The following is a 17012-nucleotide window of genomic DNA, read 5'->3' as shown; positions in this document are numbered from 1 at the left end:
ACGATACTATATTCCTGAGTTAGAACAAGGAAAGAAAGTAGCATTTGTCCTCCTGTGCTTCTCCAGAAGATTATAGAGTAGGCAAGTTGGTGAGGAAGGGACAATGTGAATCCCAAAGAACAGGAGGGGCAAGCCCAAACACAGGGCCAATGGAGCAAAGTGGGCAAAAGCCAGGGTTGTGGGTGGCTGAGAGGCACCTCCAAATCACCATCTGTTTGTCCCGTCTCATCCTAAGCCCTGACCAGCCCTTGTTCTCTAGAGCTGTTCATTTTCTCCAGCACACCCATCCCAAGAGCAGCACCTTCTCTAAGAAACAGTCCTGCCCTAAACAAACCTCTTTCATCATGCATCTCCTGAGACTCAGCTTCATTTTCCCAACCAGGAAAATGCTCACATCAGTATTTGTGAAATAAGTGAACTTATACAACAAAGTTCATGTTAATGTTTAGATTTACTTTTCATTATTACCATGAAAGTTATCCAACAACTCAAACAGAATACACTTGCAAGCTTTGGGCAGTTTAGCAAGAAGACCATTAGTTGTGAAAGTATTAATATGATTTTAGTGGCAGGACTTGATGTTTCTGCTACATTAACACTGTTAAGTGATAAGAGTTACACAGATCATTAAGATGCTAAGTCTCTTCTTTGAGGAGAAGATAAAACAAATAAAAGATAAAAATGAGCAGTGCTGTATAGAAACCCAAATCAAGCTCTTTAACCAGAAAAATTGTTAAAACATTTAAAAATAACAACTGACCATATATCCATGTAGATAGAAGGTAGCCTAGTTCACTTTGGCTTTAAAGACAGATTTATAGGTATAGCCGTATGGCCAAGAACAACAACAACAAAACAATGTGCACTTCTCATTTGCCAGGCACTGGCGCTAACTGCACGTTATTATTCTACTTTATGCTCAGAGTACCCTGTAAGGAAGTTACTGATATTGTCCTTTTATAGACAAGGAAACCAGGGTACAAAAAGGTTAACTAACCTACCTAGTTCTTAAACTTCAGCGTCAGCGTATGAAACCAGGCACTGTGACCCCAGAGCCGTCCTCTGAACCTCTCAGAGTGTTTACAGCCTGTCATGGATGTTTAACATCAGATTCGTCTGGGTTCACATAACAGCTTCAAGCCTGAGTTTATGTCAAATGGGGCTAATACCTTTCTTGGATACTGCTGCTGCACGTACATCAAATATTCCAGAACCTTCACTGGAAGTACTCAATAAATGCCAGCTAGTTCCCATCAACCTACTCTCTTCTCATACTAGCTCAACTCAAAGAGGCACGCCTATAAGAGGTATCTTGAAGAGCAGATATTTTTGGTGGAAATAATCAACAAACTCACACATTAATAACTTATGAAACTCTTATAAAATATGGTCTACCTATATTAAATTCAACATACTATATTCCAAACTGAGTTAAAAAAAAAAAAAGACATTTCCTGTTAGGCCAGTATTACGTAACATTTCAGAGGTATTTCTTTGAACCAAAATGAATTTTTATTCATCTTGCTTTAAGAAATGTAGCTCTATACTGACCTGCAGGCTGTCTAGACACAGCTTTGCAGAAGGTTTCTTCAGCACAGAACGAAGTACAAAGGTCTCAGAGGATGGAACGTCCCTCTGGCACAGTGGAGTAACCAGTGACCTGGCTTCAGGAGCCATGTCTGTACTCACTTGTGTAAATTTGTCAACTGAAACGGCATCGCTGGATCTTTTGCCCTCTACAGAGTCAGCAACCTGGATTCCTTCAACATAGAGGTGTAAACATGAGAGGTGGCAGACATCTGAGTCAGTCTGTTCTACAACAAAAGTAGTAAGTATTTACAAAAGGAATAACAACCTATTCAGAAATTCAACCCTAAAATATCCTGCTGGAGGAGTAGCATCTGGGATTTCACTTGGAGACATAAAACAAAGAGAAGCGGCACTGGCCACAGCTTTTATTTCAAATCTGACTACTGAGGGCAACAGTAAGTAAGGTGTCTTGGCTCCACGGAAATCTAAGGAGGCCCCCACGGCTCAGCTATTAACTGTTAATCTGCTTCCACTCACGACACCTACGGTTTGCACCATGAAACTAACTTGAGCCAGACAATGAATCATGACTGATTTTATTGGTGGAGTCAGAGGCATTTTCAGCATGCAAGGGTAGTGGGAGGGAAAGGACAGAATGCTGAGGAGAACGACTGTCCAATAAAAAAATGAACATATTGTACATGCCCCCAAGCAAGGCAAGGCTCCCCCCTGCAAATTCTCAGCATTGCCTGATGATTGACATTTAACAAATACATACTGGGTGCTTAAGGTGTGACAGGCACTTTGCGAGAGACATAAACACCACAGATAAAGCCCCCATGGCCTCAGGGGACAAACAGACAACATAAAATACAGTAACTGGGGGGCACAGAAGGAAGGAGGTAGCTGTGCCTGTGTAAAAGGGTAGCATGAGGGACCGGGTGATGGGACTGTGATATATCTTGACTGTAGTGTGGTTATGTGAGTCTACACCTGTGATAAAATCATGGAACTAAATATACACACAAACGTCTGCATGTAACAGTGGTGAAATCTGGCCCAAAAGGTCAGTGGATTGTATCAGTGTTGATTTCCTGGTCGTGCACTGTATTACAGCTATGCAAGATGTCACCACTGGGGAAACTGGGGGGAAGGGTGGATAGGCTTTCTTCGTCTGGATTCATGCTTACACCTGCATGTGAATCTACAGTCATCTTAAAATAAAAAGTTAAAGAAATGTATATATAACAACAAGCAGTAACCCATGCCATTAAGGAGAATAATGTAGAGATAGGGTTAGGGTATGGGAGGGGTGGGGGTGAGTTCAAGGACAGCCTCCTGAGCAGGCATCTGAACACAGTGAGGAAGCGAGCCGCACATGTGTCTAGGGAAGATTATACATACGCTCAAAGCCAAGTGCAAAGACCAGTGACAGGAGTGCCCCTGGCGTATAAGAGGTGGGGCAAGGCCAGAGTGACTGGAACAGAGCGAGCAAGAAGACAGCTAAGCCACAAGCTCAGAGTCAAGGCTAAGGACCAGGTCAGGTGCGGCCTAGTAGGAAGTGGATGAACTGGATTCTATCCTAAGTATGCTGGGAGGCCAGTGAGAGATTTTGAGGGGAGTGACATAGTGTGACTTGCATTTTATTTATTCTTTTGTTGTTGTTTCTGTTTGAAGGGGAACAGGTTTTTTTAATAGCCGTCAGTATTTAGAGGGGTTATTTTCCTTTCCTCCAGTTTTATTGAGATACAGGGTGTACAGCATAACGATCTGACTTACAGGCACCATGAGGTGAGGACCACAATCAGTTTAGAGAACATCCATCACCTCATACAGATACAACATGAAAGAGAAAAAAAAATTTTCCCTTGTGATGAGGACCCCTAGGATTTGCTCTCGTAACACCTTTCATATATACCATACAGCAGTGTTCATTATATTTATCATGTTGTGCATGACATCCCTAGTACTTATTTATTTTATAACTGGAAGTCTTTACCTGCCTTCCTCCAATTCCCCATCCCTGGCCTCTGGTAGCCAGAAATCTGAGCTCTTTTTCTATGTGTGTGTTTGTTTTTGAAGTATCCCACTTTATAAGACCTCTTCCCTCTTCCTAAAGGTGCACCGTCTGAGATATAATAACCTCTGGGGTGCCACCAGATAACCAGTTTAAAATAAAACACTGGAATCAGCACTGGAGTCCTTTAATCAAGGCCCCACCGCCTACAGGAGATTTGTCTTTGCCTGCCTTATACAATGTTCCTGCTTAGGGCCTAGAGGGGCGTTAAAATGGGATACGCTGGCCCTTGTTGGTATGTTCCCAAGAAGACAGATTGTACAGGGAGGTGTTAGGTATGATGACAGTTTTTAATGACCATACTTCATACATTCTATAACCACTGTCAAAGAATATGTCACTCCTAAGACAAAGTCCCATGAGAGTAAAGCAAGAGAATTGGTAAGAATTGCTGAAGGCAAAAGCATCCTATTTCATCCAGGTAACAAACTCATAACCCTGCTCTCTGCCCCATCTATCCATCCATCCATCCATCGCATGATTAAAATTAAGAAGTCAGGGCCTCCCTGGTGGCGCAGTGGTTGAGAGTCCGCCTGCCGATGCAGGGGACACGGGTTCGTGCCCCGATCCCGGAGGATCCCACATGCCGCGGAGCGGCTGGGCCCGCGAGCCATGGCCGCGGGGCCTGTGTGTCCGGAGCCTGTGCTCCGCAACGGGAGAGGCCACAGCAGTGAGAGGCCCGCGTACAGCAAAAAAAAAAAAAATAAATAAAATTAAGAAGTCAGAGCAGATGTGCACCACAAGAAATGCTGAAGGAAGTTCTTTTTCAGGTTGAAAGGAAATGATACCAGACAGAAACTTAGATCTTCAGCAAGGAATGAAAAGCACCAGAAATGGTACCTATCTGGGTAACTATAAAAGGCTATTTCCAATATACACATATTTCCCAATACACATGGTTGTTTAAATCAAAAAAACCTTATCCTGTGGGGTTTAAAATGAATATAAATATAGTACAGATGACATCTATAGTGTAAAAGGACCATAAAAGACATGGGTGGGAGGAGAGGAAGTAGATCTATACAGTTTGTAAAATTTCTGTATTTCACCTGAAGTTGTACATTATTAGCTCTAAGAAGGCTGTGAAAATCTAAGGATGTATATACCACAGTCCTTAGAGTAACCATTAAAACAAAAGATGCAATGAGGTATAGTTTAGAAGGTAATGGATAAATAGATTTCTAAAATTTCAAATAAGCCCAGTAGACGAGAGGAGGGAAAACAAAAAATAGAACAGAAAATACATGAAAGAAATGGCAGATTTAGGGAATTCTCTGGTGGTCCAGTGGTTAGGACTTCACACTTTCACTGCTGAGGGAGTGGGTTCAATCCCTGGTCAGGCAACGGAGATTCTGCAAACCGTGTGGATAAAATATTTTTTAAATGGCAGATTTAAATAAAACTAGTTCAATAATGACTTGAAAGGTTAATGCACCAAATACGCCCATTAAAAGGCAGAAATTCTCAGGACTGACAAAAAAGCAAGGGCCAGCTATACATATACAAGAGTTTTACTTAAAGATAAAGACACAGGTATGTTGAAAGTAAACCTAATACCTTATGGTGACTTTCATTCAATACAAGCATATTGAATGCCGGTCCCTTTTCACATACTTAAAAACCAAAAAAATCATGTGTAGTGTTTTCCCTAACAAAATAAACTTGTTAAATGTTTAGAGATCCTATTCTTTCTTTTTATATTGAATGTAGTTCCCTGTGCTATACAGTAGGACCCCGTTGTTTCTCTGTTTTATATATAGTACTGCATATCTGTTAATCCCAAGCTCCTAATTTATCCCTCCTCCCACCCCTTTACACTTTGGTAACCATACATTTGTTTTCTATGACTGTGAATTTGTTTCTTTTTTGTTAATAAGTTCATTTGTATCCGTTTTTAGATTCCACATATAAGTGATATTACATGGTATTTGTCTTTCTCTTTCTGACTTTATGATAATCTCTAGGTCCATCCATGTTGCTGCAAATGGCATTATTTCATTCTTTTTTATGGTTGAGTAATATTTCATTGTATACATATACCACATCTTTATCCATTCATCTGTTGATGGACATTTAGGTTGCTTCCATGTCTTGGCTATTATAAATAGTGCTGCTATGAACACTGGGGTGCCTGTATCTTTTCAAATTACAGTTTCTGTGTTTTCTGGATATATGTCCAGGAGTGTCCAGGAGTGCAATTGCTGGATCACATGGTAGCTCTATTTTTAGTTTTTTAAGGAACCTCCATACTGTTCTCCATAGCTGCACCAATTTACATTCCCACCAACAATGTAGGAGGGTTCCCTTTTATCCACACCCTCTCCAGCATTTATTGTTTGTAAACTTTTTGATGATGGCCACTCTGACTGCTGTGAGGTGATACCTCATTGTAGTTCTGATTTGCATTTCTCTACTAATTAGCGATGCTGAGCATCTTTTCATGTACCTACTGGCCATCTGTATGTCTTCTTTGGAGAACTGTCTATTTAGGTCTTCTACCCATTTTTTGATAGGGTTGTTGTTTTTTTTGATGTTGAGCTGCATGAGCTATTGGCATAATCCTATTCTTTATAATAGATTCTATCAGCTTGGAAATATTTCACTAATTCTTATTGGTAGTATTTCAAAAAAGAAAATGTCATCTCTCACGTAACAAGAATTCTAAAACATTTCTAATATACCATGAGTTCATAAAATGTAAGGAACGGTTTTAGTTTTCCCAAATATTAGCACATAGGTAAACCAAGCATAAATGTCTATTGAACAAACATTTCAATGGGTGAATGGGCACATGTACTAAGGAAAAATGAAATACTTACCACTTGAAGCCTCTGTGAGCTCTGAAAGTAGAGGATACTCTCCAACTAAACATCCAGACTGTAGATTTAAACCAGATTCAGAAGATTTCTTGGAGAAAAAAAAGAGTAAAGAAGTATTAAATTTTATTACTTATAGGATTACTGATATTTTTATAAAGATTTGAGTAAGCATTATAGATTATCTGGAAATCTGATATTAAATCAATCAATCCATCGCCTTATCTAGTTAATTCTTACAGAAGTATATAGGAATCCTGTATTAGGAACCTCCAAAACATCCTACCTAACAATTTTCAGTTCCCTAGGAAACGTTTATAGGGCACATTTTTGCTGTCTTATTGTTTGAAGTCTAGAAAACTATGTTAACTGCTTTCTTTTTTTCCTTTCTCCCTCTCTCTCTCTTTTTTTAAAGGCTAGTCAAGTGAAGCAGTGGGAGTGAAGAAGGAACAAAGAAATCTGCAACTGGCTGTGATCAATTAATTGTAAGCACCACTGCATTCGGACTAGCCAACGCTTTCTTTAAAGAGGAAATTCTCAAAATAACGAAAAATATAATGACTAATCAAACAACAGAAGTTATCAATAGTTAGAAAAGGAAAACCATCAATGGTCAGGATAGAAAACACACTCATATTAATGTAAAAACCACTTGTAAATCATGGTGTATGGCCAAAAATTAATGGAAGTTCTGATAAGAAAAATTACTGTCAGATGATGATTCCATATCTACTAGAATAGAGCAGAGGGAGTGGAGATTATAAGCGACTCTGAGATATACATGAAACCCACGGGGGCCCTGATGGTCAACCCTAATGACCATCAGGCATTTATTAAGCCAGTCCAGATACGGTCAACAGGACACGTACTGGATCTACATGACAGAGAATGTGCAGGAAAAAAGTTTCCACTCTACCGGCATTAGGTGTCTTCTCTCACTAAAAAAACAGAAACCTGCCATATCAAACCAGAACTAAAGGTCGTGCGAGAACTAGATCCCCGTTTACATTTGTGTGAAGGTCAAGGATCCTCAACAGTATGATTATTATTATTATTATTATATATATATTTTTGGCCGTTCCGTGCAGCACGCAGGATCTTAGTTCCCCATCTAAGGATCGAACAAGCGCGCCCTGCAGTGGAAGCGAGGAGTCTTGTTTGTTTGTTTGTTTGTTTTTTTGCAGGCCTCTCACTGCCGTGGCCTCTCCCGTTACGGAGCACAGGCTCTGGACGCGCAGGCTCAGCGGCCATGGCTCACAGGCCCAGCCGCTCCGCGGCATGTGGGATCTTCCTGGACCGGGGCACGAACCCGTGTCCCCTGCATCGGCAGGCGGACTCTCAACCACTGCACCACCAGGGAAGCCCGGAAGCAAGGAGTCTTAACCACTGGACCGCCAGGGAGGTCACTTAACAGTATTATTTAGTTCACGTTGGTTATCATCTTTTGATGATGTTGACAGCCTCTAGGTAGTTATAAGGAACAAAAGAATCCCTACAGCTACTTGAACACAGTGGGGAGAGCAAGGGAGATATTGCTAAATGGCACCATGCCTTCCAGCCGGTATTAAACCAGTGAGGGGCAGCAAGGCAGAAATGCCAGACCTCCAGACCTGAGGGGTACAGCCCAGGTATAATCTTCACCTCATTTACCAGTTCTGTGTAAATTAGGTGCTCATATCTGTCTCCCCCAGCAGACAAAAAGCTGTTCAAGGGCAGGACTGTGACTTTCTCACCATTGGACCATTGGTATCTACAAAAATACCTCAAAAATAGAAGACCAGAGGGCTTCATCTTTTCATAAAGTCTTTTTCATATCAAAAGCAACATATTAATCAAAACTGTCTCTAATAACCAATAAGCTAACCAACCACAAAAAAATTGAACAAGTAGGAAATCTCTCTCTCTCTCTCACACACACACACACACACACACACACACACAATTTAAAACCCAGCTAAAATACCACAATACAATATACATAAGTACTATAATTGCAAAAGGGCCTTGACAGTCAGTCCTAAAACTGACAAGCCAGAAATCCAAAGCTTCACTTTCCTATGTTTCCAGTAAGTGAATTACCTCAGAGAGATTTGCAGAAGTTTCAACAGCACACTGTCTATCTGTATTGGGATAAACAGCAACATTGTGTATCTGGAGACCGAAGGCATCAGTTAGGTTTCCATCAGAGCTGCTCAGAGAGGATATTCTCTGTCGCTTGGATGACAAGTTTGCAGGGAACTCAAACTGTTGACATTCACCAAGATTTTCCTTTTTGGCTAGGTACACAAAACAAAATAAAAACAAAACAACACAGGCTTCAATATTTTATTTTATAGCATCATTTGAAAACTGTGTACATCCTAATTTTAGTAAAATTTAATGCTTGAGCCTAAATACTTTATCAATGAAAACTCTAGTAGTACATTTTTTATTCAAAAAAGGAAATCTGGGGCCTCCCTGGTGGCGCAAGTGGTTGGGAGCCCGCCTGCCGATGCAGGGGATACGGGTTCGTGCCCCGGTCTGGGAGGATCCCATATGCCGCGGAGCGGCTGGGCCCGTGAGCCGTGGCCGCTGGGCCTGCGCATCCGGAGCCTGTGCTCCGCAACGGGAGAGGCCACGGCAGTGAGAGGCCCACATACCGCAAAAAGAAAAAAAAAAAAAAAAAAAAAAGGAAATCTAACTGAAAAGTAAAAGAACATGACTGCTAAAAAAGATAAAAATTTAATTATTAGAATTGACTGTTTTCAGACTTTAAAATGTACAAAGATACGCCAAGATACATTTGCAATTTTGATATAGTATCTCATTCTATTTTTAAGTTTAGAATGAACCTTTTCTTTTGAACATTTTAAAGGATGTGGTTATGTTCTAATATTGGTTCTGCTTTGACCGTGTATGATTTTATGAAAAATACAGCCACAGTTCTTCCTAGGTACAAAAAGGGAATTTAATTGTCTACAGAACTTTAGTAATGATGTAAATAAAGTATTTAAAAGCTCAGATAAAAACTGAAAAATAGGGCCTCCCTGGTGGCGCAAGTGGTTGAGAGTCCGCCTGCCGATGCAGGGGATACGGGTTCGTGCCCCGGTCTGGGAGGATCCCATATGCCGCGGAGCGGCTGGGCCCGTGAGCCATGGCCGCTGAGCCTGCGCGTCCGGAGCCTGTGCTCCGCAACGGGGGAGGCCACAACAGTGAGAGGCCCGCATACCGCAAAAAAAAAAAAAAAAAAAAAAAAACTGAAAAATAGGGGCTTCCCTGGTGGCACAGTGGTTGAGAGTCCGCCTGCCGATGCAGGGGACACAGGTTCGTGCCCCGGTCTGGGAAGATCCCACAGGCCGCGGAGCGGCTGGGCCTGTGAGCCATGGCTGCTAAGCCTGCGCGTCCGGAGCCTGTGCTCCCCAACGGGAGAGGCCGCAATAGTGACAGGCCCGCGTACCGCAAAAAAACAAAACAAACAAACAAAAAAACTGAAAAATAGGTAAGTTACAAATTACAGATAAAAATGAGTACATCGGAGCAGGTGATGCACTGCAGAGGTAGATGAACTGGATTTATCTCGAGTAACGATGCCCTGCACCCAAGGAGGTGTTGAAATGTACTTGAAGATAGTTCAAGAAATCAAACAAAACCAGTTGGAACCTTAGGCTTATGGTGGTTACAGCAAGACCAAGATTTTGTCTAGTTCTGGTGTTTGAAATGCTTTGTGATTGGAAAATCAAAAGTGACCAAAAAATTACCAAATAAATTACAATCTAAAAGTTATGGTAAAGAATATGGCAGGCTATTAAGATGTCAGACTGAACATATCTGTTTATACTATCAGGGTTGGAAGTTTGGTATTCATTTAAATGCTTGCCAAACAATAACAATCCTCTAAAAAATCAAGGTTTATGCACTCAAATCTACCACATGCCTTATTCTAAAGATGAAATGAGCCCACTGGCTTTGACATTATAACACTTAGCACTTAATTGTGGCCACGTGGATATGTAAGACGTAGGCTCAGGAATGCTTGATATCATATTTTTTCAAGAGAAACCAGAAATCCAGATTTTTGCGTGAAATGTCCCAAATTTTAAATGGTAGGCCCTTTTGAAAAATACAGCTCTACTCAGAAAAGACTGTAGAACTAAATCTTTACACTGAGCATGGTCTGAATAAATACTAAAGCCCTTCTTTCTACTCACTTGAGCCTGTGGTCTTGAACTCTCCTTCCGTCTCCGACAATTCAGGGCAGTCAGTCATTTTCTCGTTTTCCTTTATGGAGTGAAAAGCTGACTGGAAGGCAGACATTTGTTCTCTTAAAGAATGAACATTTCGATACAAAACAGGGCTGCCCTGTTAAAATACAGAAGCACAGAGGACATTATAAATCAAACCAAAGATAGGCTTTTCGAAGAGCAGAGGTAATACGTTGATAGAGCAGAGCCTCTCCCACCGTGAACCACACACTCTTAGTCTGAATATTCGGTGTACGGCCATCATCTTCGTTTCTCCTCTCTCCTCCTTAATCTGAGCAAAGAGCAATAGCTACATGGGAAGTATAAACGTGGAGCTATAGGCTGGCCAGTACTGATACTGACAAGCCCATGGACCAGACAGGAGAAGTCTGGAGGAGATGGAAAGCACTTTAAAAAGGTACCCAGGCAAAACACATCCCAATTATCTGAGGGCTTGACAATCTTTAAAAGGATTCTTTCTGGGGGCGGGGGAGGGGTGGTTAAGGACGCTCTTTTATAACTGAGAGTCCATAACCTGAGATAGCCTCAGCGAATCAAATGTGAAAGGGAAAGAGGTTCCGCACAAAATGTTTGAGAGGCCAGTTTAAGAGACTATATGGGGCTTCCCTGGTGGTGCAGTGGTTGAGAGTCTGCCTGCCGATGCAGGGGACACAGGTTCGTGCCCCGGTCTGGGAAGATCCCACACACTGCGGAGTGGCTGGGCCCGTGAGCCATGGCCGCTGAGCCTGTGCTCCGCAACGGGAGAGGCCACAACAGTGAGAGACCCGCGTACCAAGGAAAAAAAAAAAAAAAAAAGAGACTATATGGATGTTGAGCTGTACGAGTTGTTTACATATGTTGGATATTAATCCCTTAAAAAATGGGCAGAAGAACTGAACAGACATTTTTCCAAAGAAGAAATGCAGATGGCCAGTAGGCACGTGAAGATGCTCAACATCGCTAATCATCAGGGAAACGCAAATCAGAACCACAATGAGATATCACCTCACAACTGTCAGGATGCTATCACCAAAAAGACCACAAATAGGGACTTCCCTGGTGGTCCAGTGGTTAAGACCCTGGACTTCCAACACAGGGGGTGCGGGTTCAATCCCTGATCTGGGAACTAAGATCCTGCATGCCCTGTGGCGTGGCCAAAAAAAAAAAAAAAAAGACCACAAATAACAAACATTGGCGAGGATGTGCAGAAAAGGGAACCCTCGTACACTGTTGATGGGAATGTAAATTGGTGCAGTCACTGTGGAAAACAGTTTGGAGGTTTCTCAAAAAACTAAAAATAGAACTACCATATGACCCAGCAATTCCACTCCTGGATATACACCTAAAAAAAGCAAAAACACTAATTCAAAAAGATACATGCACCCACCAATGTTCATAGCAGTATTTATAATTGCCAAGATATGGAAGCAACCTAAGTGCCCATCAACAGATAAAGAAGATGTGGTATATGTATACAATGGAATACTACTCAGCCATAAAAAAGAATGACATTTTGCCATTTGCAGCAACACAGATGGACTTGGAGGGCATTATGCTAAGTGAAATAAGTCAGACAGAGAAAGACAAATACTGTATAATATCACTTATATGTGGAATCTGAAAAACACAATAAACTAGTGAATATAACACAAAAGAAACAGACTCACAGATATAGAGAACAAACTAGCTGTTACGGGGCTGGGGTGGGGCAATATAGGGGTGGGGGAATGGGAGGTACAAACTATTGGATATGAGACACGTTACAAGGATGTACTGAACAAAACAGGGAATATAGCCAATATTTTGTAATAACTAAATGGAGTGTAACCTTTAAAAATTGTATACAACATAAAAATTAAAATCAGTAGTAAGAATTTTATGTCCGTACAGTTGGCAAAGAGTTTACCCAATAAGAACAAAAAAAAAAAAAAAAAAAAAGAGAGAGAGAGAGAGAGACAGACTATACGGAAGTCACAAGAAAGCATCAAATCCTGGAGACGGCTAAGGAAGAAGGGATAGGAAGAACTTGTCTATTTGGAAATTTTACCAAAGTTTTCCAAAAACATCCTTAGAAAATGATCTGCATGGCACCTTTGTCACATGTAGGTCTCAGCATAACTAGTTCCATCCAACCTAGTCTCTATTCATTTCCATCCAGACACACCCTCTCCCCAGGTGCCAGAAAAATATACAGACGTTCTGAAGTAGCTTAGACACCCACCCACATATACCCTCTCCCCTCTGGCACCCCCCAGCTAAATCTTCCTGATGTCATGGGAGCTTACTTCCTTAGAGCTAAAAGCTAGCCATTCACTGAAACTACAAAGCCAAATAGTTAAAATGGTCTAAGCACAGGAGCTCTCTGGAAACTCTGCTAACAGGATTTCAACCAAAGAGTCATCAAATTAAATTGGTATTAGCAGGGATAGAAGTGCCAGACAAGTGTAAGCAATATACAGTTTAATAGTTCTGTGACCTATAAAATAAATTACTGGTTAGGTTCTCTAGGTTCTTCCCCCCCCCTTTATTATTTAGACTAACATATTTCCACTGATTTGGAGCTTATACCAATTTAAAAAATTATGCTAACAGGCGAAAGTAAAGTAAAAAAAATTACCTCCCGGGCTTCCCTGGTGGCGCAGTGGTTGAGAGTCCGCCTGCCGATGCAGGGGACACGGGTTCGTGCCCCGGTCCGGGAAGATCCCACATGCCGTGGAGCGGCTGGGCCCGTGAGCCATGGCCGCTGAGCCTGTGCATCCGGAGCCTGTGCTCCGCAACGGGAGAGGCCACGACAGTGAGAGGCCCGCGTACGGCAAAAAAAAAAAAAATTAAATAAAAAAATAAAAAAAATTACCTCCCTTTAAGATATCATATGGAGAAAAATCAGTTAAAATCTTGAAGCCATGTTTGATGGTGAATCTGCTCACACACTGGATTCTATTCCCAGTTAAATACCTTCATAAAGCAAACTCTGTTGCATAAAAACACAACATTTAAAATTCAAATACGGTTGATGATGTAAACCTTTATGACATAAACAGCACATAACATTTATAAAAAGCTGGTGGTCAACTCTTAACCTAACTGAGATATAGAGAAAGAAAGGGTTTATCCCAAAGTCATACAATTTACGTTGAATGTACATTTTTTGTACTTATATTTGAACATGGGAGGGTTACATTTAATGTGCTAGGAGTTTGGAGCATTTTGAAATACTGCTTTAAACAAATTAAAGGTTCCCCAGTCAAAATTGTTGTTTCTGGGCTTCCCTGGTGGCGCAGTGGTTGAGAATCTGCCTGCTAATGCAGGGGACATGGGTTCGAGCCCTGGTCTGGAAGGATCCCACAGGCCACGGAGCAATTGGGCCCGTGAGCCACAACTACTGAGCCTGCACGTCTGGAGCCTGTGCTCCGCAACAAGAGAGGCCGCGACAGTGAGAGGCCCGCGCACCGCGATGAAGAGTGGCCCTCGCTTGCCTCAACTAGAGAAAGCCCTCACACAGAAACGAAGACCCAACACAGCCATAAATAAATAAATAAATAAATAAATAAATGTATGTATGTATTTTTTAAATAATTGTTTCTCTGTTTCCTGACGGAGAAAGAGAACAATGTTCACATACAAAAAGTAAAGGAAGCATTCAAAAACGTACTGCTTTTTTGATGCTTTTGTCTTAGGAATTCTATCGGTCAGTCAATATTCTTTCCATGTACCAGAAACTATTCAAGGGGCTCAGGATACAGGGGGAAATTACATTCTAGAATGAAACTCTGAAAACATATTAATATAGTTTCAGGTACAAGAGGTGCCACTGAGAAGGTAAAAAAGGAGTGTGATTCAGTAATAACAGTGCTGCTTTACTTGAGTCAGGAGTAACATGTATCAGGAGTAACATCTGAGTTGGAACTGAAAAAGAAAGTGGTAGTTAAGGGAAGATACTGGGGGAGGGAGGCATTCTGCAAGAACGAGGCGGAACAAGAGCAAAGGTCCTGAGAAAGAAGGCCCACGTGCCCAGAAAATGGCAGGAGGTAGGGAGCTGAGAATAGGGGTAGGCGGGGCTCAGATCAGGGAGGGCACTCAAGGCTTCAAGATGGGGTTTGAGTTTAATTCAAGGCATAACAGGAAGCCACGGGAAGGTTTTAAGAGGCAGAGTGAATGATCTGATTCATTCTTTAAAAGTATCTCTTTGACTGCTCTGTGGGATGGTGGACGGACCAGGGAAGGAGGGAAATAAGGAGATCAGTTATGAAGAAGCAGTTGGTGATTCAGGTAGAAATCACATTGGGGTTGTAGCAGTGGAGCTGGGGGACATGAGGAATTACAGGTAGGTTTTTGAAATGAAGCCAAAAGGTAATAATGGGTTGGATGTGGGAGATGAAAAGGGAAAAAAAAGGAAGGAACTGAGGAGGACTGGTAGGTCGTTGGCCTGAGCAACTGGATGACAGCGTGTACTGAGACGAGGAAGTGGACCCGAGGATCTCGTGGGGAATGGAAACCTGGAGTTTGGCTGTGGCCATGTAACACTCGAAATGCTTACTGGAACACCTAAAGGGAGATGTTGAATAGGCAACTGGGTATCTAAATCTGGAGCTCTACAGAACTCTGGGCCAATGTTAGACATTTGAGTCATCAGCCTACAGATGATATTCAAAGCCATGGGAAAGGATTAGTTTACCTAAGGAAAGCAAAGAAAAGGGGGCAGAGGAGAGCCCTGGGGAGCTCAAGCATTTGTGAGGGGAAAACTGGAAGGGCTGGAATAAGCAAATGAAACACAGGAACGGATGAGTGACACAGGAAGAAAATCAGGTCAGTGTGGTATCCTAGAAACAAAGCAAAGAAAGCGCTTCAAGGAGGGAGTAGCTAAACTCAGTCAAAAGCTGAGGCAAGGTTGCGTAGGATGCAAACTTAGACTTAATCTTTGTCTTGGCCAAGATGCGGGCCATTTGTGATCAACGGTGACAAGAGTCTTCTCAATGGAGTGGCAGAAACAAAAGTCCGATTGGAGTGGCTACAGCAGAGAGAATGGGAGGGAAGGAAGTGGAGCAAGACAGGACAGATGGCTGTTCAAGGAGCTTTGCTGTGATGGACAGGCATAGGAATGGGATGCCATGGGGGTCTAGGAAGAGTTAAAGGGACAGAGTAAGACAAATGCATAAGGAAAAACAGGTCAGAATAACATACATGGTCGTAATAATGTAAACATTTGAATATTGATGTAACCAATCTATTGGGAAGTTATAGAGGATGGGAAGTGCATACATACATTTTCGATAAAAGGTATGAGGAAGAAAGAGGGCTAACTTTCCACTGAATACAACGGGAAGTCAATAACTAATGCCATAACACTTAAAGATCAACAAGTAGCAATTAGGCAAAAAAAAAAAGAAAAAGAAAGAAAGAAAGAAAAAGAAAAGAAAAGGCATGCAAACTGGAAAGGGAAAAGTAAAACTGTCACTATTTGCAGATACATATTATATATAGAAAACGACTACCCCAAAAAACTGCTAGAATAAACAAATTCAGTAAAATTGCAGAATACAAAACAAGCAGACAAAAGTGTTGTGTTTCTACACCCAAATAAAGAATTATCAGAAAGAGAAATTAAGAGAACAATCCCATTTACAACTTCATCAAAAAGAATAAAACACTTAGGAATAAATTTAACCAAGGAACTGAAAGACGTGCATCCTGAAAACTGTAAGACACTGATGAAAGGAACTGAAAAAGACACAAATAAATGGAAAGATATTTTGTGCTCATGGACTGGAAGAAATAGTATTGTTAAAATGTCCATACTACCCAAAGCAATCTACAGATTCACTGCAATCCCTGTCTAAATTCCAACAGTATTTATCACAGAAATGAAACAAACAATCCTAAAGCTTGTATGGAACCACAGAAGGCCCTGAATAGCCAAAGCAATTCTGAGAAAGAACAACACAGCCGGGGGCATCATGCACCCTGATTTCAAACTATAATACTATAGTCATCAAAACAGAAAAAGATGCATAGATCAATGGAAGAGGATAGGGAGCCCAGAAATAAGCCAACCCATATATGGTCAATTAATTTACAACAAAGGAATCAAGAATCTACAGGCATAACTTGGAGATACTGTGGGTTAGGTTCCAGGTCACCACAATAAAGTGAATATTGCAGTAAAGCAAGTCACAAATGTTTCAGTTTCCCAGTGCATATACAAGTTATGTTCACACCATACTGTATTCTATTAAGTGCACAACAGCATTATGTCTAACAGCGTACATACCTTAATTAAAAAACCTTATTGCTAGGGCCTCCCTGGTGGCGCAGTGGTTGAGAGTCCGCCTGCCGATGCAGGGGATACGGGTTCGTGCCCCGGTCTGGGAG

At 41.5% G+C, this 17012-nt stretch overlaps 1 protein-coding gene across 7 annotated transcripts in view; it reads right to left on the bottom strand.

The window, feature by feature from the left end:
- Positions 1-17012, bottom strand: part of CDCA2 (cell division cycle associated 2) — a 57909-nt gene that overhangs the window by 28808 nt on the left and 12089 nt on the right. For 4 of the 7 annotated variants that reach the window (XM_060102578.1, XM_060102577.1, XM_060102579.1 and 1 more), the window contains exons 5-8: positions 10611-10761; positions 8503-8699; positions 6427-6514; positions 1552-1814 (exon numbers count right to left, since the gene is read on the bottom strand). In XM_060102578.1, the coding sequence (XP_059958561.1) occupies positions 1552-1814; positions 6427-6514; positions 8503-8699; positions 10611-10761 (699 nt within the window). The remainder of the gene's footprint in view (positions 1-1551; positions 1815-6426; positions 6515-8502; positions 8700-10610; positions 10762-17012) is intronic. The other 3 variants (XM_060102583.1, XM_060102581.1, XM_060102584.1) reach the window with 3 other exon arrangements.

The sequence above is a fragment of the Mesoplodon densirostris genome, chromosome 6 (assembly GCF_025265405.1).
Source record: "Mesoplodon densirostris isolate mMesDen1 chromosome 6, mMesDen1 primary haplotype, whole genome shotgun sequence".
Classification (NCBI taxonomy): Eukaryota; Metazoa; Chordata; class Mammalia; order Artiodactyla; family Ziphiidae; genus Mesoplodon; species Mesoplodon densirostris.
This window is presented reverse-complemented; position numbering and strand designations above follow the sequence as displayed.